The sequence below is a fragment of the Strigops habroptila genome, chromosome 9, assembly GCF_004027225.2.
Source record: "Strigops habroptila isolate Jane chromosome 9, bStrHab1.2.pri, whole genome shotgun sequence".
Lineage (NCBI taxonomy): Eukaryota > Metazoa > Chordata > Aves > Psittaciformes > Psittacidae > Strigops > Strigops habroptila.
Window position 1 is genome coordinate 22893897 of NC_044285.2, and position 20341 is coordinate 22914237.

The 20341-nt window shown below is 59.4% G+C and overlaps 4 protein-coding genes across 5 annotated transcripts; all 4 read left to right on the forward strand.

Moving 5' to 3' along the window:
- Window positions 1–11: 11 nt before the first annotated feature.
- MARS2 (methionyl-tRNA synthetase 2, mitochondrial) lies at window positions 12–3386 on the forward strand. Its single transcript, XM_030498623.1, has 3 exons — window positions 12–304; window positions 464–798; window positions 2144–3386. Exons 1-3 carry the CDS (start codon window positions 100–102, stop codon window positions 3317–3319), a joined length of 1716 nt encoding a protein of 571 aa, XP_030354483.1. The 5' UTR covers window positions 12–99; the 3' UTR covers window positions 3320–3386.
- Window positions 3387–3725: 339 nt separating this feature from the next.
- RAB33A (RAB33A, member RAS oncogene family) lies at window positions 3726–6436 on the forward strand. 2 transcript variants are annotated; one of them, XM_030498654.1, is made up of 2 exons: window positions 3726–4130; window positions 5919–6436. In XM_030498654.1, the coding sequence occupies exons 1-2, from the start codon at window positions 3909–3911 to the stop codon at window positions 6372–6374; spliced, it is 678 nt and encodes a 225-aa protein (XP_030354514.1). In that variant the 5' UTR covers window positions 3726–3908; the 3' UTR covers window positions 6375–6436. The 2 variants fall into 2 exon arrangements, with proteins under 2 accessions (XP_030354514.1, XP_030354515.1); XM_030498655.1 differs by having other exon boundaries at window positions 4072–4130; window positions 5165–6436.
- Window positions 6437–6851: 415 nt separating this feature from the next.
- RBMX2 (RNA binding motif protein X-linked 2) lies at window positions 6852–9659 on the forward strand. The gene is made up of 7 exons (XM_030498644.1): window positions 6852–6893; window positions 7076–7191; window positions 7283–7334; window positions 7403–7532; window positions 7717–7897; window positions 8794–9158; window positions 9189–9659. Exons 1-7 carry the CDS (start codon window positions 6889–6891, stop codon window positions 9216–9218), a joined length of 879 nt encoding a protein of 292 aa, XP_030354504.1. The 5' UTR covers window positions 6852–6888; the 3' UTR covers window positions 9219–9659.
- A 623-nt stretch (window positions 9660–10282) lies between these two features.
- Window positions 10283–17736, forward strand: SLC25A14 (solute carrier family 25 member 14). Its single transcript, XM_030498645.1, has 9 exons — window positions 10283–10383; window positions 10461–10608; window positions 11198–11292; window positions 12833–12918; window positions 13204–13299; window positions 14797–14921; window positions 16001–16136; window positions 16499–16579; window positions 17295–17736. Exons 1-9 carry the CDS (start codon window positions 10320–10322, stop codon window positions 17334–17336), a joined length of 873 nt encoding a protein of 290 aa, XP_030354505.1. The 5' UTR covers window positions 10283–10319; the 3' UTR covers window positions 17337–17736.
- The last annotated feature ends 2605 nt before the right edge of the window (window positions 17737–20341 follow it).

Genomic DNA, 20341 nt, shown 5'->3' on the forward strand with positions numbered 1-20341 from the left:
CGTGCGCCGCCGCCCGCCCGCTATTGGCCGCCGCCACCGCGCCCCTGCCAGCCCCGCCGAGCGCGCCCTCCGCGCCACCGCCTCGCTGGTGGCGCCGCCATGCTGCGCCTGCCCCGCCGCCGCCTCCCGCGCCCGCCCCGCCGCGCCGCCTGCACCGGGCCCGGCCGCCGCCTCCTGCTGTCCACGCCCATCTTCTACGCTAACGGGCCGCCACACATCGGGCACCTCTACTCCGCGCTGCTCGCCGACGCGCTGCATCGACACCGCGGCCTCCGCGGCGCCGGCCCGGGCCGCCTCTCCACGGGTGAGTGTGCGCCGCGGCTGCCCCTCGCCCTCTGCCCGGGACCGATCCGCCTCCCGCGGGGCTGTTCCCGTTCCCCGTGTCCCCACGCTCGTCCCGAGGCCCGTGGGGGTGGGTTGGCCCCGCTCCCGCCCCGCAGCACCCCGCTCTCTGCCGTTGCAGGGACCGACGAGCACGGACTGAAGATCCAGCAGGCTGCGGCCGCCGCAGGGACATCACCTCCGGAGCTCTGCGAGCGCGTCTCGGGCCTCTTCCGCCAGGCCTTGACCCAGGCCGGCGTCTCCTTCACCGACTTCGTCCGCACCAGCCAGCCCCGGCACCAGCGAGCCGTGCAGCGCTTCTGGGGCGCCCTCCGCGACGGCGGCGCCCTCTACAAAGGGTCCTACGAGGGCTGGTACTGTACCGCCGAGGAGTGCTTCCTGCCCGAGAGCCAGCTGGCCGAGCGCAGGGACGCGCAGGGGCGCCCCTGCAAGGTGTCGCTGGAGACCGGCCATCAGGTACCGGCGCCGTCCCGCTCCCGCGGACACAGCGCTCGGTGCTCTGCTCTGGCCAAACCTGGGGGTGTTTTATGCTTCCTGAGGCCTTTCGTGCTTCACATTAGCCGAGGCTCGCCTGTGTCTCACGGGATGTCTGCTCTGTGTCCGTAGCGGCGTGTGGTGGTGCAGGGAGCGCTGCTAAAGCCCCGCGTTTCAGCCATGGGAAGGATTCAACTGGGGCAGGCTCTGCAGTCTGCTGGCCTGGAAACGGGGCTTGAAGGTGGTGATGGGGGACGTTTGCTGTGCAGAAGGGTGAGGGTGTTTGTAACTGAGGCCTTTGCTGGGTGTGGGGATTTTCAGACCTATTTTGTGAGGCGATTCCGTTTGGCCTCTGGACACTTTCTGTCAGTCTCATTATGTGGGTTTCAGCCCTACATAAACCACTGTAACACTACAGGCCTGTGCTCTGGCCTGGTGGCTGCACAGCGCTGCAGGCAGGAGCATGGTGCCTGACCCAGAGTCTCTGCCACTGCGCTTCCTGAGGTGTCAGGACTTACATGGTTTAATCCAGCAGTTGCAGATAATTGTGTTTCAGAGGTAGGCAGAGGTTTTGCTCCTGTGATATTTGTACGAGGCTGGGGCACGGGAGTGTTGGTTCACACAGAAAGGGGTGTGTAGACAAATAATACCTCTTGATAAAGCACCTAACATAGTTGGGGAAGAGATAAGTTTTCAGGCCAAGAAATCATTCTTTAGATCTAAAATAAAGTCAGCAGGCTTCAGAGGCAAATACACCCTGAGGACAGTTACCTGCCTTAGCTGCCTGGCAAACTGTCCAAGAGAAACAGAGAAGGTCTTGCAAGGTGCTGTGAGAGGCTGTCAGTGCTGTAACACAGTGACAGGCTAACGAAGTTAGCAGCCGAGATGCACTAATGTTTAAACTGAGGGAAAGGAGGAACGTGTAGCACCCGGGAGAAAGGCAAAGCATGTGCCAGGGGTGTTCCTGAGCAGTAATTAACAATGTTGTGTTGCCTTCTCATGATTTTTATTGCAAAACTAAGCTGCTAATTCTTGCTTGATGCCACACCTGGCAGGTAGGAAGGTATGCAGGTATTCCTTCCCTGGGGGCACGAGCACCTTCAAAAGCAGCTGCTGAGCCATCCAAGTGCCTGAGGCCTCAGGGGGTGTCTGGGGGGAGCAGGTTCCTGTTGGTCACAGAAAGCTGCCGGGGGTTCATGCGTGGTGGGGAGCACACCCAAAGGCAGAGGGAACGTGGGACAGCCCCTTGCTGAGAACGCTGCCTGCAAATTGGGAAGCTGTTTGCAGCGCGTTTCAACTGTCATTCTTTCTGCTCCTGCCTTCCCAGGTGCACTGGACCAAAGAGGAGAATTACATGTTCAGGCTGTCGGCGTTCCGAGATCCGCTGTGGAAGTGGCTCCAAGAGAACCCACACGCCGTCTCCCCTGACCCTTTCTACCAGCGCGTGCTGCGCTGGCTGGAAGAGGACTTGCCAGACCTGTCGGTCTCTCGGGAGAGCAGCCGGCTGCAGTGGGGTATCCCTGTCCCCGGTGACCCAACACAGACTATTTACGTGTGGGTAGATGCCCTGGTGAACTACCTGAGCGTGGTGGGCTACCCCACAGCACACGGGGAGTGGTGGCCGGGTGTGCATGTTGTGGGCAAGGACATCCTCAAGTTCCACGCTGTCTACTGGCCAGCTCTGCTGATGGCAGTGGGGCTGCGGCCCCCCGAGCAGATCCTTGTGCACTCCCACTGGACTGTCCACGGGCAGAAGATGTCCAAAAGCCTGGGCAATGTGGTTGACCCCTTCTCCTGTATGGGACAGTACACTGTGGATGGGTTTCGGTACTTCCTGCTAAGGCAGGGCGTGCCTGAGCGGGACTGTGACTACTACCATGAGAAGGTCCTTAAGGTGGTGAATTCAGAACTGGCAGATGCACTTGGGGGGCTTCTGAATCGGTCCACAGCCCTCAGCATTAACCCCAGCAACACCTACCCTTGTTTCTCAGAGTCTTGTTTTCCAAAGGTTTCGGATTCCAGGGAGACAAAAGGCACGGGCAGAGCTTCTGCTGAAGACTACGAGTTCCTGGCATCTGTGGCTTCTCTGCCTCTGCAGGTGGCTGCTTACTTTGAGGGTTTCCAGATCTACAAGGCTTTAGAATGTATTACCCTGTGTGTAAGGCAGACCAACGGTTTCTTCCAGAGGCACAGGCCGTGGAAACTTGACCGGAAAGACCCTGAGGAGCAGCTCTGGCTTGACACCATCATCCACGTCACACTGGAGTGCCTGCGCATCTTCGGGACCCTGCTGCAGCCTGTGATCCCTCACACTGCAGACAAGCTGCTGTCCAGGCTGGGTGTCGAGCCACAAGAGAGAGCTCTCTCCAGTTTGACGTTTCTACCTCGCTACAGTGGGAAACCGTGTCCCTTTGAGGGGAGGCAGCTTGGACCCGACACGGGCATCTTATTTCACAGACTAGAGAAGTCAAGGGAGCATCAGAGAGAAACCAAGAAGCTCTAGTCCCTGGCAAAGAGCTCCTGCAAATAAAAGCCTCCGGAAACTCCGGAGAATGTCGTCTTTCTTAAAAGCACATTCCTCCCATCTCTTGGTGGTGGCATGAAAGGGATGAGGGGAAAACAGGATGGTGCAGGGCTGTGCTGTGCTGTGCTGTGCTGCCCAGGCGACCGGCTCAGGCCTCTGCCCGGCGCGGGAGCCCTCGGGCAGGGTGGTTGGGCGCGAGCAGCCCGGGGCGAGGGGAGAGGGGCGAGGGGAGAGCCGCCGGGGAGGGAACACGCACCCAGGGCAGCCCATTCCCGGGCCTGGCGGGCTTGTGCTGTGCCATATATGGTGCGAGGGGTGGGGTCCTGCCCATACACGGTGCAAGGGGGCGGGGCCGCGACGTGCCGTACATGGTGCGAGGGGCGGGGCCGTGCTGTGCCGTACCCGGTACGCGGGGCGGGGCCTCGCCGGTGCCGTAGCCGGTGCGTGGGGTCGTGCCGTGCCGGAGCGTGGGGCGGGGCCGCGCCGCGCCGGTGCGTGGGGCCGAGCTGTGCCGCAGCCGGTGCGTGGGGGGGTGCGGCCCCATGAGGCGGTGAAGCGGCGGCGCGGGATGGCGGCGGGGGTCGGCGGGCGGCCGCCGGGCCCCGACTCCTCGCTGGAGCCGTACGTGCAGACCCGCATCTTCAAGATCATTGTGATCGGAGACTCGAACGTGGGCAAGACGTGCCTGACCTTCCGGTTCTGCGGGGGCACCTTCCCCGGGCAGACCGAGGCCACCATCGGTGTGGACTTCCGCGAGAAGACGGTGGAGATCGAGGGGGAGCGCATCAAGGTGGGCACGGCAGCGCCGGCCGGTCCCTGCCCCATCCCCTGCCCTGGTCCCTGCCCCAGGTCCTGAGCACCTCCCGGGGGCTTTTCCATTCCCAGCCCAGCTCGAGGGAGCGGAGCAGGGATGGTTTCTCCTCCCCGTGCTGCAGAGATGCTTTCCGAGATGCCCATCTCTGCTGCCTTGTCACTGCCTGTGGGGGTTTGCTTGAGCTGGCAGCCCAAGATGATGGCTCAGGGTGCACCGCGGCCGTCCTGCCCTCCGGCCCCAGCATGTCCTCAGAGCTCCTATGCCAAAGGAGAGGCAGAGCTGAGGAGCCGGGGATGAGCTGTGCAGTGTGTTTTCGGGACCAGATGGCTGTGGGCTGCCAGGCCGGGAGCGCGCAGGAGCTGGGTGCAGTGGGCTTGGCAGCTGTGGTATTAACGCTGAAGGCGGCTCTTGGCAAGTGCGGGGAGGGTGTCATCTCAGCAGCACTAGAATAGGCTGAATTCATAGAATCACAGCCTGATTTGGTTGGAAGAGCCCTTAAAGCTCATCCAGCTGCAACCCCCTGCCACGGGCAGGGACACCTTCCACTAGAGCAGGTTGCTCCAAGCCCCTGTGTCCAATCTGGAAGTGCATCCTTCACCTGCTGGTGATACTTTGTGTAGTTCAGCCAAGGGTACCACTCACTGCCTTCATTGCAAGGGCACGCTGCTGGCTCATGTCCAACCTGGTGTCCATCAGGACCCCCAAGTCCTGTTCTGCAAAGCCACTTCCAAGCTGGATGCTCCCCAGCATGTCCTGGTGCCCGGAGTTGTTCTTCCCCAGGGCAGGACTCGGCACTTCTCTGTTGAACTTTATGAGGGTGCTGTTAGTGCATTTTTCCAGGCTGTTGAGGTCCCTCTGGACAGCAGCATGGCCATCTCTCCTCCTACCCACACAGAGCTCCATGCCCTCCCGCTGGTCTCACACAAAGGGTGGTTCCTGGTCCTCATCTTTGCCCCAACTCCTCTGCACAGACCTCTGTGTAATTGTTGGGGTTCTCTTTAATGGTGTAGGGTTAGGTGGAAGAGTGTCCTGATCTGGCACAAGAATGTTTGTGAGGTGAGATGTGCTTTGTGCAGTTTGTTTCTGTGGTGGGGATGGTGGCCAAGTACATTGGGAAAAGGATGAGAAGCAGGGAGCAGTGCTCTCTGAATCGTAGAATCCCAGCCTGGTTTGGCTTGAAGGGACCTTAAAGCTCATATAGCTCCAACCCCCTGCCACGGGCAGGGACACCTTCCACTAGAGCAGGTTGCTCCAAGCCCCTGTGTCCAGCCTGGCCTTGAACACTGCCAGGGATGGGGCAGCCACAGCTTCTCTGGGCACCCTGTGCCAGTGCCTCAGCACCCTCACAGGGAAGAACTTCTGCCTAAGAGCTCATCTCAATCTACCCTCTGGCAGGTTAAAGCCTCTTGTCCTGTCCATACACTCCCTTGTAAACGCAAGTGCTGAGGGATCTCTCTTACTAGATCAGCTGGGCTTGCTTGGTGGAATTACCCAAGCATGTGCCCTGTCACATACAGCCTTGGGCACTGTCAGTGTAGGACTAAAGCTTGTGTAACTCATCCACCGATCCTGGTTCATGTAATAAGACATTGCCTCTCCCTGCAAGGCTCATTGCCTGCACCCTGCCTCAGGATGACGCGCTGTGGTTGGAAGGGGCGGTGGGAAGCTCTCCCACATCTTCCTGCAGGGAGCTTGGCCAGCAGCCTGCCTCGGGGGACACGCAGCGCTCCCGCAGCCTTCCTTCTCCTCTGCTTTGCTTCCCAGGTGCAAGTGTGGGACACGGCTGGCCAGGAGAGGTTTCGGAAGAGCATGGTGGAGCACTACTACCGCAACGTGCATGCTGTCGTCTTCGTTTACGATGTCACGAAGATGTCGTCCTTCACCAACCTCAAGACGTGGATCGAGGAGTGCAACGGGCACGCAGTGTCCCCCCTTGTCCCCAGGGTGCTCGTTGGGAACAAGTGTGACTTGAAAGACCTGATCCAAGTGCCATCCAGCATGGCCCTCAAGTTCGCCGACGCTCACAATATGCTTTTGTTTGAGACCTCGGCCAAGGACCCTAAGGAGAGCCAGAACGTGGATGCCATCTTCATGTGCCTGGCCTGCCGGCTGAAGGCGCAGCGCTCGCTGCCCTGCCGGGACCTGGAAGGCTGGTCGGGCCAGGCCCGCAGGCTGGAGCCAGCGCACAACACCAGCAGTAAAACCTCCTGCCCATGCTGAGCGGGGCCGGCGGCCACGGCCCCGGTCCCGGTCCCCCCAATAAAGTTTCTCGGCTCCAGGCAGCTCTGGGTCTTGCTTTGCGCGGCTCGGCAGCGGTCGGGCCGCGCTCCGCTCGGCTGTGCTCGGGCCCGCCTCGGCTGTGCGCGGCTCGGCAGCGATCGGGCCGGGCTCGGCTGCGCTCGGCTCGGCAGTGCTCGGCTCGGCTCGGCTCCGCTCGGGCCCGGCTCGGCAGTGCTCGACCCGGCAGTGCTCGGCTCGGCTCCGCTCGGGCCCGGCTCGGCTGTGCTCGGCTCGGCAGTGCTCGGCTCCGCTCGGGCCCGGCTCGGCTGTGCTCGGCTCCGCTCGGGCCCGGCTCGGCTGTGCTCGGCTCCGCTCGGGCCCGGCTCGGCAGTGCTCGGCTCCGCTCGGGCCCGGCTCGGCAGTGCTCGGCTCCGTTCGGGCTCGGCTCGGCTGTGCTCGGCTCCGCCCGGGCCCGGCTCGGCTGCGCGCATGCGCACTGTGCGGCGCCGCCGCCATGAAGTAGGTGTGCGGGGCGCGGAGGAGGGGAGGTGGGAGAGCAGCGCTGCGCGACTCCCTGCCGGTGCCGGTGCCGGTGCCGGTGCCGGTGCCGGTGCCGGTGCCGGTCCTGGTCCTGGTCCTGGTCCTGGTCCTGGTCCTGGTCCTGGTCCTGGTCCTGGTCCTGAATGTGCCCTCGCCCTCAGCCCCCTGACGAAGGTGAAGCTGATCAACGAGCTCAACGCGCGGGAGGCGGAGCTGGGCGTGCAGGAGGCGGTCTCGTGGCACGCGGAGTACAAGGACAGCGCCTGGATCTTCATCGGTACGGCCGGGGCGGGGGGGCCCGGGCCCGGGCCCGGGCCGGTGGCGGTGCCGGTGCCCGTGCCCCGTTCCTTCCCGCCTTCTCCCCGCAGGCGGGCTGCACTACGAGCTGACGGAGGGCGATGTCATCTGCGTGTTCTCGCAGTAAGTGCCGCAGCCCCCGGGCCCGTCGCGCCCCTGCCGCTGCCTGGGTGCTCAGGAGTGTGTTGCAGGTACGGGGAGGTCGTCAACATCAACCTGGTGAGGGACAAGAAGACCGGGAAGTCCAAAGGCTTCTGCTTTCTGTGCTATGAGGACCAGAGGAGCACCATCCTCGCTGTTGATAACTTCAATGGGATCAAGGTGAGGGAACAGCCCTCAAGGTGAGGGGGCAGGTCTGTCTGTCTGTCACCCTCATGTGGCTCCCATGATGCTGCCTCACATCAGACCCGAGCCCTGGCCACCCACAGAGGAGAGGGGAGAGGAGCTGCCACAGCGTGTGGGGAGCTGGGCTGTGCCCTCGCTAACAGCAGGACTCCCCTCGTAGATCAAAGGAAGGACGATTCGAGTGGACCATGTGGCCAACTATCGGCCTCCCCAGGACTCTGATGACTTGGACGACGTTACAAAAACCCTCCATGCAAAGGGGTGTGGAGTGAAAACGCCGCCTCATACATCATCCGATTCCCTGTCAGAAGATGATGATGTGCCTGTAAAAAAGCCAAAAGGTGAGGTGTGCTCCTGCAGTCCTGACCCCGGTGGGAGCCTGTGCACAGAGCCCTTGGCCTTGTGAGGGCCCTTTCCTCAGGAGAACACTGAGGATGGGTGGGCTCTTGAAAAGAGCAGGGGGGGAGCTGTGCTTTAGGGAACAGGGAGAGGGAAGGCTTAGGAAAAGCACCACTTCACATCTGGATGCTGCTGCTGTGGGACTGGAGCGCTGCAGGTGTATGGGATGGCCGTTGTGGCCTGTGTGAGACAACCGAATTGAACAGAACATAAAGCAGCAGATGCAGAGAAGCTTCCGTGGCTGGAAACTGAAGTCAGAGAAGGTAGAGGGAATGTGGACTAGGTGGACTTTAAAGGTCCTTTCCAGCCCCAAGTAGGCCTAAAACTGCAGCACAAGGTAAACCCAGCCGAGTGCCCGAATACCTCCTGTTCTCAGGGGTGGCAGCAGGATCTGTTGTGAGATGAAGAGTACATCCATAGTGAACTTGAACTAATGTAAAGGACCAGCCCGTGCAGCTGCAGTGATGGATTTTTAGAGGCTGTTGGGGGTTTTTCCAATCCATGCAGCAGAGATCTTGGAAAAGTTACCCTAGTTGGAACAAGCGGGGTGCCAGAAGCAGGGACTTGCAGTAGGAGCTGCTTAATGTGGCTTGCTAATGACTGCTGGGCAGCATGCCCCTGAGATCACAGCAGAAACATGACCTGGTGAGCACTTAAGGAGGAATTAGCATGGCTGAGGCTGGAGGAGAGAAGCATCGGGGTTGGAAGTAGAATGGAATCACTAAGGGGGGGCGCAGGCTGTGGAGCTTGGAGGGGGAGAAGTTAAGTGGGAGGAAGCTGGAGAGTCGGGATGGTGGTTGTGGGACCATCCGTCCCAGACATGAACCGTGTATTGCAGAGAGGAGCAGAGAGGAGCGGCGGCAGGCGAGCTCCCAGCCTGGGAAGAGAGCGGCGTCCGCGGAGGAGGCACATCCCAGGATCAAGATTAAGAAGGAGAAGGAGGACCCGGCCTATGAGCGCTACGCCAGCGGGAGCCAGCAGCCCGGGAGGGGCTCCGAGAGGAAGCCTGCGGGCAGGACGCAGCGGGAAGAGGAGGAGCGGAAGCACCAGAGGCCTCCAGAGAGGAGAGGGGAGAGGAGCTGCCAGGACCAGCGGGGCCAAGGCGGGTTGGGGGAAGGCAGGAGGGAGGAGGCCGGCAGGAGGGGTGACACGCACAGCACCCGCCGGGGAGAGGGTCCTGAGGGCGGCCGGGCCCGGGAGCGCAGCCCTCGGGAACCCTGGCATCGGGAGCGTGGCTCCGCCAGGGGCTCCAGCCGCTGCTGACACCCCAGAACCTGCTTGGAGGCTCCCCAGGGGCCTCCAGCCGCTTGCACTTGGTTCCTTGTTCCCTCCTGGGCTGGGGCTCTCCTCGCCTCCATGCTGTAGACCAGGACATTCCTTGGCTGCTGCCTTTGGCCCTTCCAGCAGCAATGGACTCACATCAGGATGCTGCACTGCATTGTGGAGGTGGTCACTGGGAGTGGCAGGATCATTCCCTTCCCAAAATACATGGGTCCATGGGGGTGTCCCCCTTGTGCACTGTTGGGAGAGACTGGTGGGTGCCTTGTTGGCCTCATATGCCAGGACTGGGTCCTGCATTGCCCAGCGCCTCGCCTGGATCCCGTGCTGCATCCGCAGGGCTGCGCTGCTGCAGTGGGGCTGTTTACTGATGGTTTGCATTTTGGTTTAAATGACTCTTATTAAAATGTTATGTGTTAACCCAGAGGTCACCGTGGAGCAGCGTTTGTCTCCTGGTGTCAGGGGTGGGAGATGCTGACACGGTAGGTGTGCAGTGATGGGGGAGTGTTCATAGAATCACAGCCTGGTTTGGATGGAAGGGACCTTAAAGCTCATATAGCTCCAACCCCCTGCCATGGGCAGGGACACCTTCCACTAGAGCAGGTTGCTCCAAGCCCCTGTGTCCAACCTGGCCTTGAACACTGCCAGGGATGGGGCAGCCACAGCTTCTCTGGGAAAAGTCTGTGCCAGTGTCCCACCACCCTCACAGGGAAGAGCTTCTGCCTCAGAGCTCATCTCAATCTCCCCTCTGGCAGGTTAAAGCCATTCCCCTTGGCCTGTCCCTACAGGCCCTTGTCCAAAGCCCCTCTCCAGGTTTCCTGGAGCCCCTTTAGGCACTGGAGCTGCTCTAAGGTCTCCCCTTGAGGAGCCTTCTCTTCTCCAGGCTGCCCCAGCCCAGCTCTCTCAGCCTGGCTCCGGAGCAGGGGGGTTTGTACCCGCAATTCATTGATACTGAAAATAACGGCTCTGACCGGCCGCATCCGCGGCTCCGCGCCGGGGGAACGGGGCGGGTGGAGCTCGGCGCCCCCCGTGTTTCCGGATCCGCTGGGCCCGGGCTCCGCCCGCTCCGCCGCGCTCCGCCATGCCATGTCCGCGCTGAGCTGGAAACCCTTCGTGTACGGCGGGCTCGCCTCCATCGTGGCCGAGTTCGGTGAGGCGGCGGCGGGGCCGGGCCGGGGCGGGCCGGGGCGGGCGGGCCGCGGGCGCTGACGGGCGCTGTCCCCGCAGGCACGTTCCCCGTCGACCTCACCAAGACGCGGCTGCAGGTGCAGGGGCAGAGCGCCGATGCGCGGTTCCGCGAGGTCCGGTACCGCGGCATGTTCCACGCCCTCTTCCGCATCTGCCGGGAGGAGGGCGGCCGCGCCCTCTACTCGGGGTAAGCACCGAGGGGACAGGACTCGCCGCACCGGGGACCCGCCTCCCGCCCCGGTAACGTCCCTCCGGACCCGGGAATCCCGCCCGGCCCGGGTCCACCCCGGCCCACCCCTGCTCCTACCCTGCCTCTCCCGCTCCGGGACCCCCGCCTGCCCCGGCCCCCCCCATCCCACTTCGGGATTCCCCCTTCATGCCGGTTTGGGTCTCCCCCTGCCCGTCCCGGGACCCCCGCCCATCCCGGGGCCAGGCACCGGTGCTGCTGCGCAGCCTGGAGGCTCCCGCTTTTCCCGAGATACAGAGCGGGGACTTGTGTGCCAAGGCTCCCATGGGTGCTGGGCTCCTGTGCTGGAGGTTTGGAGGGGGGGTGTGCATCTGAGATGCTTCCAAGTCAGCTGGGGTTGTTATCCTGTGTTCCCGGGGTTGTTATCCTGTGCTCCCTGTTCCGCTGCACTGCTCGGGCAGAGTCTGACCCGCGGCAGGGCTGTGCCTGGCCCAGGCTGTGCCCCTGGGTGGTGATGGGGAGTGCTCCATGCGGGGCCCGCAGGGAGAACCAGCCCACAGCAGGGCTCAGTGTGTGGTTTGTCCCCCAGGATCGCCCCCGCCCTGCTGAGACAGGCGTCCTACGGCACCATAAAGATCGGCATCTACCAGAGCTTGAAGCGGCTCTTTGTGGATCGCATGGAAGGTCGGTGTGGGTGAGCGTTGCACCCCCAGCCTCACCAAGGTGCCCTGCTAGGTCTTGTGCTCTCTGTGCAGTCCAGTTTTCCTCATTCCTTTCTCTGTCCTTCCCAGCTGTGATTCCCAAGGAACAGAGTTGTTGCTACTGTGTTGTTACTCTGCGCTGTGGTTCTGTTTCTGGGGTAATAGCCAGGATGGGCTTCAACACAGGCAGGAATCTGGGCATGCTTGGCGCTGCCCACAGCCCCAGCCAGGGCCCCCCGCTCTGCAGCCAGCTCTTGCCTTTCCCCAGCCTTTATCTCTGCTTTGCAAGGTCAGAGCCAAATCCAAAGATATCGTGGCCCCAGGCTCATCTGTTTTTGGATTAGTCTCAGGGAAGGCACCCACCCATCTGTACATCAGGTTGTTACGTGGGTTGAAAGCTCCAGCAGCAGCTCTGGTTTTCCTGCTGAAGTCTTTGAACCCATGTGCCTGAATGCAGCACATCCGGATAGAAGTTGTACTGTCTGGCTCTGTAACGGTGGCCCCAGCTGGGATACAGCCAATGCTCCTGACCTGTGCACCTCTGGGAATGGGGCCTGTGCAGCTCGCACCAAGAGCAGAGCAGCAGCAGCCTGCTACATTTCACTGAAGGAGCACCACGATCTGCACGTGCAGTTTTAATCCCTGGTGTGGCATGGGTGAATACCGTCACACCATTCCAGCCCGGGAAGGGGCAGCCGGGTTGGTTCGCAGCCCAGTGAGGACCGGGAGCACATGGGAGCCTCTTTCCGGGGCTGCTCTGCTCTCCTCCCCAGTGCCGCCTCCCCGGTGTGTGGTTCTGTGCCTGTGCAGCACCACGCGCCTCCTCGCTGGCTGTGGCAGCGGCTCCACTTGTGAGTACCCTTCTCTGAATGTTTGTCTCCCTGCAGGCCTGGGGCAGACAGTGGCCTGGTCTCTTCTGGGAAGTGCCGTGGTCAGTACCAGCAAAGGGCTGTGCCTTTTCCCAACATAACCAACACCCTAATACTGGGCCTGGAAGTCTTGGATTATTCCCCCCGGAACTAATCACATCTAACTCTCTGCCTGGGCACCTGCTCTCGGTTCTCTCGAGGTGGCTGCATAGTCTGAGCGTGGCCAACTGGGGCTCCAGATCAAACCAATTGGCATCAGGTTGCCTTCAGAAGCGTTGGGCTGCCCCTCTCTGTCTCCCTCTGCCTTGGCTTGAATCCGTCATGAGGCCATCACTGGACACTGAAATCTCAGATAATTGTCCAAAATTTCCATGTCCCTCAGACTGTTCCTTGCCTGATGAGCTGGACCCACCAGTAGGACCCGCTTCTCTCTGAGCGTGTCGCTGAGTGTTCCAGCTGCTCTTTCCACCTCCGCCAGGTGTGGGGACAGATCTGCTGTGAGCAGGTGGCACTGGCCAGCCTCTGCTCGTGCACCTTCACTGTGTGATTTGTGAGCTGAGCTCCTCTGCTCTTCCCAGTTTCTTGCTTGCTCAATGCAATCCATGCATCTTCCCGTCAGCTCTTTAGGATCTGACTTTCTTTTCTTGGTTGCAGATGAGACGTTGCTGATCAATGTCATCTGCGGGGTGGTTTCAGGGGTGATCTCCTCTGCGCTCGCCAACCCGACAGATGTGCTGAAGGTAGGAACCTGTCTGGAGATGGCTCCTGCTGGGCTGTGGTTTGACGTGTGGAAGCTGCTGCTCTCCGGTGCAGGGAGGTGCTGTGTGAGCCACTGCTGGCAGCAGCTCTGCTCCTCTGGGGCCTTACTGATGGGGACAGAAGCAATAAACAGACTTTTAAGAATGGTGACAGGGTGGGGGCTGTTGCTGTCCCTGTGCCCTGCAGGGAGGGGACACATGGAGGGTGGTGTCTGCTCCGGGCTGCTCTTCCCACCACTGAGCTGGTGTATCTCATGTTTCTTTCAGATCCGAATGCAGGCTCAAGGCAGTTTATTCCAGGGGGGCATGATTGGCAGCTTCATTGACATCTACCAGCAGGAGGGTACCCGAGGCCTCTGGAGGGTGAGCACCAGCTGTGGAACCCCCCCCACTAGTAGCAGAACTAACAGCTTCCTCAACTCATTTGGTACTCTCAGGTGCAGCTCTCGGGGAGAACTGCGAACCAAGGGGAGTAGCAAAGTTACAAGCAGACACACAGCTCTGGTGGGGATGGGGCCTGTGCCACAGCAGCCTCAGTGCTGGGCCAGGCAGACCTGGTTTCCAGGGCTGAAACTGGTGTGTGTGAAGTTTCAGGTACAGGCAACAGTCAAATTTCTCCCTCTTACGGTCCCTGAAGTCCTTTACAGAAGGTTCCCATGTGGGAAGGGGAGGAGGAATCAGTCAACTGCCATCATTGACGCAATATTTACTTTGAGATTGTTTCTCCTCTCTAGACACAGACACAGAAGAGGGGAAGAGAGACTAGAAAAGACATGAGACCCTTGGTGTTGCTAATGTGTGCTGCAGACAGGACACGGTGCAGAGACAGATCAGTCTTGAGGTGGATTCCAGTGATCAAGCTAGTCCTGCTGCTCTCTGGTGTGGGACAACCACTGTCTCCTCTCTCCAGTCTCCCCTCACGCTGAGGCAGAGACATTTGTGCTCACCAGCTCTGGCATCACCATGTAGGGAGATTTGGGCTGGCTGTGCCAGGCCTGGATTAGGCAGGAGCCCAGGAGGAGACTGTCAGGCACCGCATTAGCACAGCAGGAGCCAGAAACCTGAGAAGTACTTTTACTTCTTGCAGCAGCTTTGGATTTGTGTGGTGAGAAAGCTGCCTGTCCCAGTGGCTCGTACACAACTCAGCCACATGGGAGGGTTCTTCCAGTCCCAGTGACCAGGAGCTTTCTCATGGGTCTCCTGGATTACTTGGATGGCGTTAGAGTCCCTGTGAAATGGCCCAACTCCACACTGCTGCCGTGTCCTTGTGCTGCAAGCTCATAGACATTTGCACATCTGGTTCCCGGTGAGGGGTTGCTGGACTGGCTCTCAGACAAGGTAGCTGGCTCCTCTTGCCTAAGCTCGTAGTTGCAGTAATTGTCTTGCCAGTTCCCAGATCAATGTCCTGCTGGCAGCAACTCTTAATACATGATTATCTCCTAAGTCAGAAGCTTTCACAAAGCTGTTCTGTAGCAAAGAGCAGCTGGAGCCCCACCTGGCTCCTTAAAGAGCTGCTCCTCTTGGGGTGCAGAATCTTTTCTGGTGTTGAAATGGGTGGGTGCTGTTCAGAGGGGGAAGATGAGTGGATTTTAGCCCGATTCCTGCATGCTGGTGGCTGGGAGGAGAGCAGCAGTGAGTAGTTCATCTGGCTGGAGTAACGCTACCAGGATGGAGGAGCCCCCCTGAGCTCTGGAGTAAAGCTGGGAGATGGTGAGCTCGACCTCAGAGCTGCAGCTGCGAGGTAGGACAGGCAGATACAGGGCAGATTGTCAGCAAAAGGCCCCTGAGAAGAAGGAGGGGGATTTGTTAGAGTAGCTGCAGCCCCTGGCTCCGTCTGTGACTGGTGCTTCTACTCTGCAGGGTGTTGTCCCAACAGCTCAGAGAGCTGCCATCGTGGTCGGCGTGGAGCTGCCAGTCTACGACATCACCAAGAAGCACTTAATCCTGTCGGGCCTGATGGGTGACACCATCTTTGCCCACTTCGTGTGAGTGTTTCCTGCTTCGCTCTCCAGGCTTGGCAGGGGTGTGGGAAGCAGAGGAGCAAGGTGGGATTTGGGCTGAGACCTGTTCACAGAGCCAGTGCTCTGAGCTGCAGAGAACAGGTTTGGTGCTTCGGAGGGATCTTGCTGTGTTGACTGCAGCAGCTCAGTGCGTGCCAGCAGGTATTCCCAGGGAGACCTCCCTGGAGAAGGAGCCAGGCAGAAATCCTTTGGTGACGTGGAATGTCAGCGTGATGTCAGCTCACTGATGTCTGCCACAAACGCTGTTGCTCCGTGTGTGTCCCTGGTATGAACAAGGCAGGAGCTGCAGGTGTGTGACTGTGTGTAGCAGTCACCTGAAAGAGCCGCTCCAGCCCGAGGTCCTCGCCTGAGCCAAGGCTGTCAGCCTGCAGGCGTTGCTCTAAGAGCAGCGAGGTGAAGAGAGTCTTGCAAAGCTGGCAAGGCTCTGAGCCTGAACCAGGTTTGAAGTCAGCCTGCTCTGAGCAGGGGGGAGGGGGTTAGAGACCTCCCAAAGTTTTTTTTCCACCTACATTTTCCTGTTCTGGCAGACGCTTTAGTTGAGGTGCTGCAGTGCTCCTGCCGGGTTTGCCTCCTGTGGGCTGAGGGTAATGAGCACTACACCATATGTGGAGGGAGGAGACTTGCAGCTGCATGCTCCCTCTTGCTGCTGCCTTTGGCCTTCCTCCCTCCTTCCCCACCCTGAAGAAGTGTTTGCGCTGGTGAGCAGGATGTGTGCTTCCGAGAGGCCGCCTTCAGGCCTGTGTTGCCTTGATGGCACCCAGAGGCCCCTGCTGGGCTGCAGGCTGCCCTCTGAAGACCAGCAGTGGGTTCTGACGAGGGTCTCCATAAGGCAAAGCTGAGCATTTCCCTTCCCCTGGAGTGTCTCCCTGGGCTCCTGAGGTTCTCTGCCTGCTTCCTGGGTGGGAACAGGTAGCGCAGCTAATGTCTGTTGCGAAGTGCCTGTCATAAAATGCAGTGAGAGGTGTTCTCTTGTGCTGCTGTCCTGTGTGAGCCCGAGCAGCATGCTCAGAGCTGTTCCTGTCTCCGTTCTGCTGTGTGTACAGTTCCAGTTTCACCTGTGGGCTGGCTGGGGCCATCGCCTCCAACCCCGTGGACGTGGTGCGGACGCGGATGATGAACCAGCGAGCGATCGTGGGCAACACGGAGCTCTATAAGGGCACCCTGGACGGGCTGGTGAAGGTACGGAGGTGCACGAGGTGGGCAAACCCTGTTCTCAGGAGCCTGGGCAGCTGCCGGTGCCACAGGCTGGTGTGAGCAGTTAGATTCCGCAAGGACAGGATGTGCTTGGCAGTGAGCGCTTCAGACAAACCAGAGGGGGGCCTTCCTGAGGTCACTTTAGCCTCTTCCCAACCTCCTGGGACAAAACTCAGTCAGTGATGCGGTTCGGTTAGGTTCATATGCTGACACAGCAGCATCCCCACTATTGTCTGCTTACTGCAGCATCTGTAAAGGTCTGTTACATGCCACGTGGCATTAAGGAGATGGGCAGAGCATGGATCTGGTGTGTCTCATAACTCCTCTGTCTCTTTTTCTCCTCCCAGACATGGAAGAGCGAGGGCTTCTTTGCACTCTACAAAGGTTTCTGGCCCAACTGGCTTCGGCTCGGTCCCTGGAACATCATTGTATCCTTCAGCGTGCTGCTGGGAGGTCATGGTATGGACAGGGAGGGGAGAACCGAGCTGTCAAGGGGAATGCAGAGCAGACACCCCGATGGGGCACTTTATTGTCTCCCCTGCAGCAGCCCAGGGTGGCCTCCGTGTCCCCTTGGACAGATGTAAGCTGTGATTGGCCACTGCTGGTTCCAGTGCCAGAGTGCCCCTGGTGTGACAGCGGCTGCTGTGGCCAGTGCAGGGACTTGAGGTCAGCAGCACAGTGGTTCCCTCTGGACCGAGCGCTCTCGAGTGTGTGGCTTGAGACTCCCTTTGCCTGAGCTCCTGAAGGTGCTGCGGCTCCTGGATCGGCTCCTGTTCATGAGGGAAGGCTGGGAATGTTCTGCTGCTCCGAGGCGGGTGCTGACCAGCATGAGCTCCTCTTGCCCTCTGAAATCATGCATGTCATTTACTTTCGAGAAGCCTGGGGTTAGAGCCCCCTCCCTTTGTCTATGGTCTGGGCAAGCCTGGCCCAGTTTGCTTCTGGGTCAGTTTTCCCTCTCCTGGTAGCTAGTGTCCCTCAGCTCTCTCCTACCTCTGCAGATCAGTTGATGGTGTTTGGAAGAGGCCTCCCGTCACTGGTGTCAGCCAGGCTGTGCCGATGCTCTGCCATCAGCCTGGTCATGCCGGGAGGCCCCGGGGGCCACGGCCTTGTGCATCTGCCTGAATTCCTTGACATTCCCTTCAGTTTTTTATCACATACGAGCAGCTGAAGCGGCTTCCGTTCTGACAGCTGGCTTCACCTTCCCGCGTCCTCTCCAGGACATGCAGCAGAGCTTTGCTGCAGCCTTCCTTCATCTCACCATCCCGTGTCTTGCTGTGTTGGTACATGTGGGTCTGGGCTCTCCCCTCCCCAAGCGCCCGGTCCCTGGAGCATGGTCTGGCTGAGGAGTAACTGGGAGGCTGGAAGCGGGTGCTGTGATTCTCCGTGTCGGGGCAAGTGTTGAGGGTGTCTGAGCGGGCCTGAAGCGGTATCTTCTGTGAAGATCTGGGCGCTCCCGTGGCCTTTGGGTGCCGCCGTGGGGGGTGGTTTGGCTCGTGTGTGCTGCTCTGCCGTGGCGGAGGCGGAGCCGGGCGGGTGCTGGCGTATGTCCTACCTGGAACCTCATTAAATTATTTATTGACTGGTGGCTGAGCATGTGTTTGGGCAGGTTTGACCCAGAGCGCCTGCTCCGGCTGCCCCGGAGGGAGCAGCAGCTACTCCTAATGTTCTGCACACTCACACTGCGTGGATCTTCTCCAAATGGATGTATGTAAAAGCAATCTTGAGGATTCATTACAATAGAAATGTTTCTGAACCAAGCTAATTGTTAGTGACAAAACTAAGTTGCACTCTTAGTTTTGCAAAACCTCAGTCTCTTACTGCTTACACTGGGTTTGCTTTTATCATTTTTAAAGCAGGTTAATGTGATTTCAAGCTGAATTCAGACACCCCACTACTGTAAGATGGTGGCTCTAATGTTGCTAGTGCTGAGCAGAACATCAAGCAAAGTATTTTGATCTCTTATTTAATGTGTATGGCTGTGAAAGCCAACAGCTCTTGTGGTCCTACTCCCTGTCCTCATGGGGTGGCTTCAGTTTGGATGAAGGTCCCTGGTGAATTCCCTCCATGCAAACTGCACAAGGGACGTTCAGCCAAAGCCAGCCTGGACAATGAGAACTGTGCTGTGAAGGTGTAGCTGCCTTGTGCCAGCACGTGCATGAGGAAGGGGACTCCAAGAAGCTCCTGGACCCGAGTCATGCCCTGAACAGAGGTGGTACCCCAGGGCTATGGCTCAGCAGCCTGTGAGGATCCTCCTTGGAGTTAAACTGCACTTGCAAGCTGCCAGAAATGGGGAGCAGTGGCTTCGGAGCAGACAAGGTCCATATGCCTCGCCTGGCTTCGCTCATGGAGAGGGTTTCTAAACCTGACAAAGTAAATCAATACCGATGTGGTGGATGAATACGAGTCTATTTAGAGATGGATTTTAACTGCAGTTCATGGCGTTCTTTGGATGTTCTTCAGTGTTGCTGTACCTTCAGTCCTGGGGCCATTTCTTCTGTGCATCCTTCCCATGGGATGTCGCTGCTGTTGATTGTTGGACCGATCCCCCAGCAGCTCTTTGGTATGTGCAGTTGCTGTCCTGGGCATGTTCTTCAGGCATTGCTGAGGGGCTCCTCGTAGCAGCCTCAAGTGTGTCCCCACGGCCACTTTGCTGTTTGCATTTCTCAACTGCAAGGTGCTGGTGAGAGGCTGTTCCTTCCTCCCATTGGATCAGCTCCTTGGGATGGCTTTGGAGATTTCCTTCTGCTTGCCCGAGTGGTGCCAGCCCCTGGAGATGTCCCTTATCAGAGCTGTGATTGCATTGGCTGTCATAAATGCTCCGCATGCCCCGCTTCTTCACTCTGTCAGTAGTAACGGAGGTAAACGCATGGTGGTGGTGGTGATCCCTGCAGGTGTGGGTGCAGCTCGGCCCCATGCCAGGCGCTCCCAGAACGTGGTCAGAGAGCCCTTCATCCCCAAAGCATCTCGCCTTGGCCACCTACAGGGAGGAAAAGTTGAGTCCCCCCAAGGATTCTCCATTGGTAGCTCAGTGTGCTGCTGAGTGTTTGAAAACCAACATCCCAACCCCTACCTGGCTGGTAACCTTCAGTCCGAGCGGCAGAGCTCCTGAGGTCTGGCATTTGCTAAGGAGGTTCTTTGCCTCAGGACGTTGTAGTCACAGAATCCCAGCCTGGTTTCGGTTGAAGGGACCTTAAAGCTCATCCAGTTCCAACCCCTGCCACGGGCAGGGACACCTTCCACTAGAGCAGGTTGCTCCAAGCCCCTGTGTCCAACCTGGCCTTGAACACTGCCAGGGATGGGGCAGCCACAGCTTCTCTGGGCACCCTGTGCCAGTGCCTCAGCACCCTCCCAGGGAAGAACTTCTGCCTAAGAGCTCATCTCAGCCTCCCCTCTGGCAGGTTAAAGCCATTCCCCTTGGCCTGTCCCTACAGGCCCTTGTCCAAAGCCCCTCTCCAGGTTTCCTGGAGCCCCTTTAGGCACTGGAGCTGCTCTAAGGTCTCCCCTTGAGGAGCCTTCTCTTCTCCAGGCTGCCCCAGCCCAGCTCTCTCAGCCTGGCTCCAGAGCAGAGCTGCTCCAGCCCTCGCAGCAGCTCTGTGGCCTCCTCTGGACTCACCCCCGATGAAACCATGGGCAAACACAAGAGGAGGTGTAGGGGTGTGAGGCCACCAGAGCCCTTCCCGTGGCCACCTGCGGAGCAGACCCAGGGTGTCCACAAGGGGCTTCCCCACTCTGCAGCTCCATCCACAGTGGCCACAGTTCACGTTTCTGCAGCATCTCCACACCACGGTGCCAGGTCCTGCCCTGTGCCTAGATCCCAGCCTCTCCCCAGCCTCTGGTTACTGTTTGACAGAGGAAGGTTTGAACCTGCCTGTTTCCTGGCAGCTCTGATTTTTCCGGCTCATGAAACAGGAGAGGTGATTTGTTGCACTTGGTTTAAAGGGATGGAGCAGTCAGAGTCCTGGCCTGTGTGGGTCACTCACGCTGTGAGAGTGTGAGGGATGTGCCACTGAGTTCATTGGACTCTAATACACAAGGACACAGAGGCTTTGTTTCCATGAATCTCTTTGTTACAAGTTACTATTAGTAAGGTAAATACACTTGTGATTAGTAAAGCGAGTGTGTGAGGTGTCCGTGCCCATGGCAGGGGGTTGGAATTAGATGATGTTTAAAGTCCCTCCCAACCCAAACTG

Coding starts and splice junctions, on each gene's coding strand:
- MARS2 (XM_030498623.1), top strand. CDS start 100: ATGCTGCGCCTGCCCCGCCGCCGCCTCCCGCGCCCGCCCCGCCGCGCC. Junction 305..463: donor CCCGGGCCGCCTCTCCACGG/GTGAGTGTGCGC, acceptor CTGCCGTTGCAG/GGACCGACGAGCACGGACTG. Junction 799..2,143: donor CGCTGGAGACCGGCCATCAG/GTACCGGCGCCG, acceptor CTGCCTTCCCAG/GTGCACTGGACCAAAGAGGA.
- RAB33A (XM_030498655.1), top strand. CDS start 5,652: ATGTGCCCTGTCACATACAGCCTTGGGCACTGTCAGTGTAGGACTAAA.
- RBMX2 (XM_030498644.1), top strand. Junction 7,335..7,402: donor GTCATCTGCGTGTTCTCGCA/GTAAGTGCCGCA, acceptor AGTGTGTTGCAG/GTACGGGGAGGTCGTCAACA. Junction 7,898..8,793: donor GCCTGTAAAAAAGCCAAAAG/GTGAGGTGTGCT, acceptor CGTGTATTGCAG/AGAGGAGCAGAGAGGAGCGG.
- SLC25A14 (XM_030498645.1), top strand. CDS start 10,320: ATGTCCGCGCTGAGCTGGAAACCCTTCGTGTACGGCGGGCTCGCCTCC. Junction 12,919..13,203: donor ACCCGACAGATGTGCTGAAG/GTAGGAACCTGT, acceptor TGTTTCTTTCAG/ATCCGAATGCAGGCTCAAGG. Junction 14,922..16,000: donor ACCATCTTTGCCCACTTCGT/GTGAGTGTTTCC, acceptor CTGTGTGTACAG/TTCCAGTTTCACCTGTGGGC.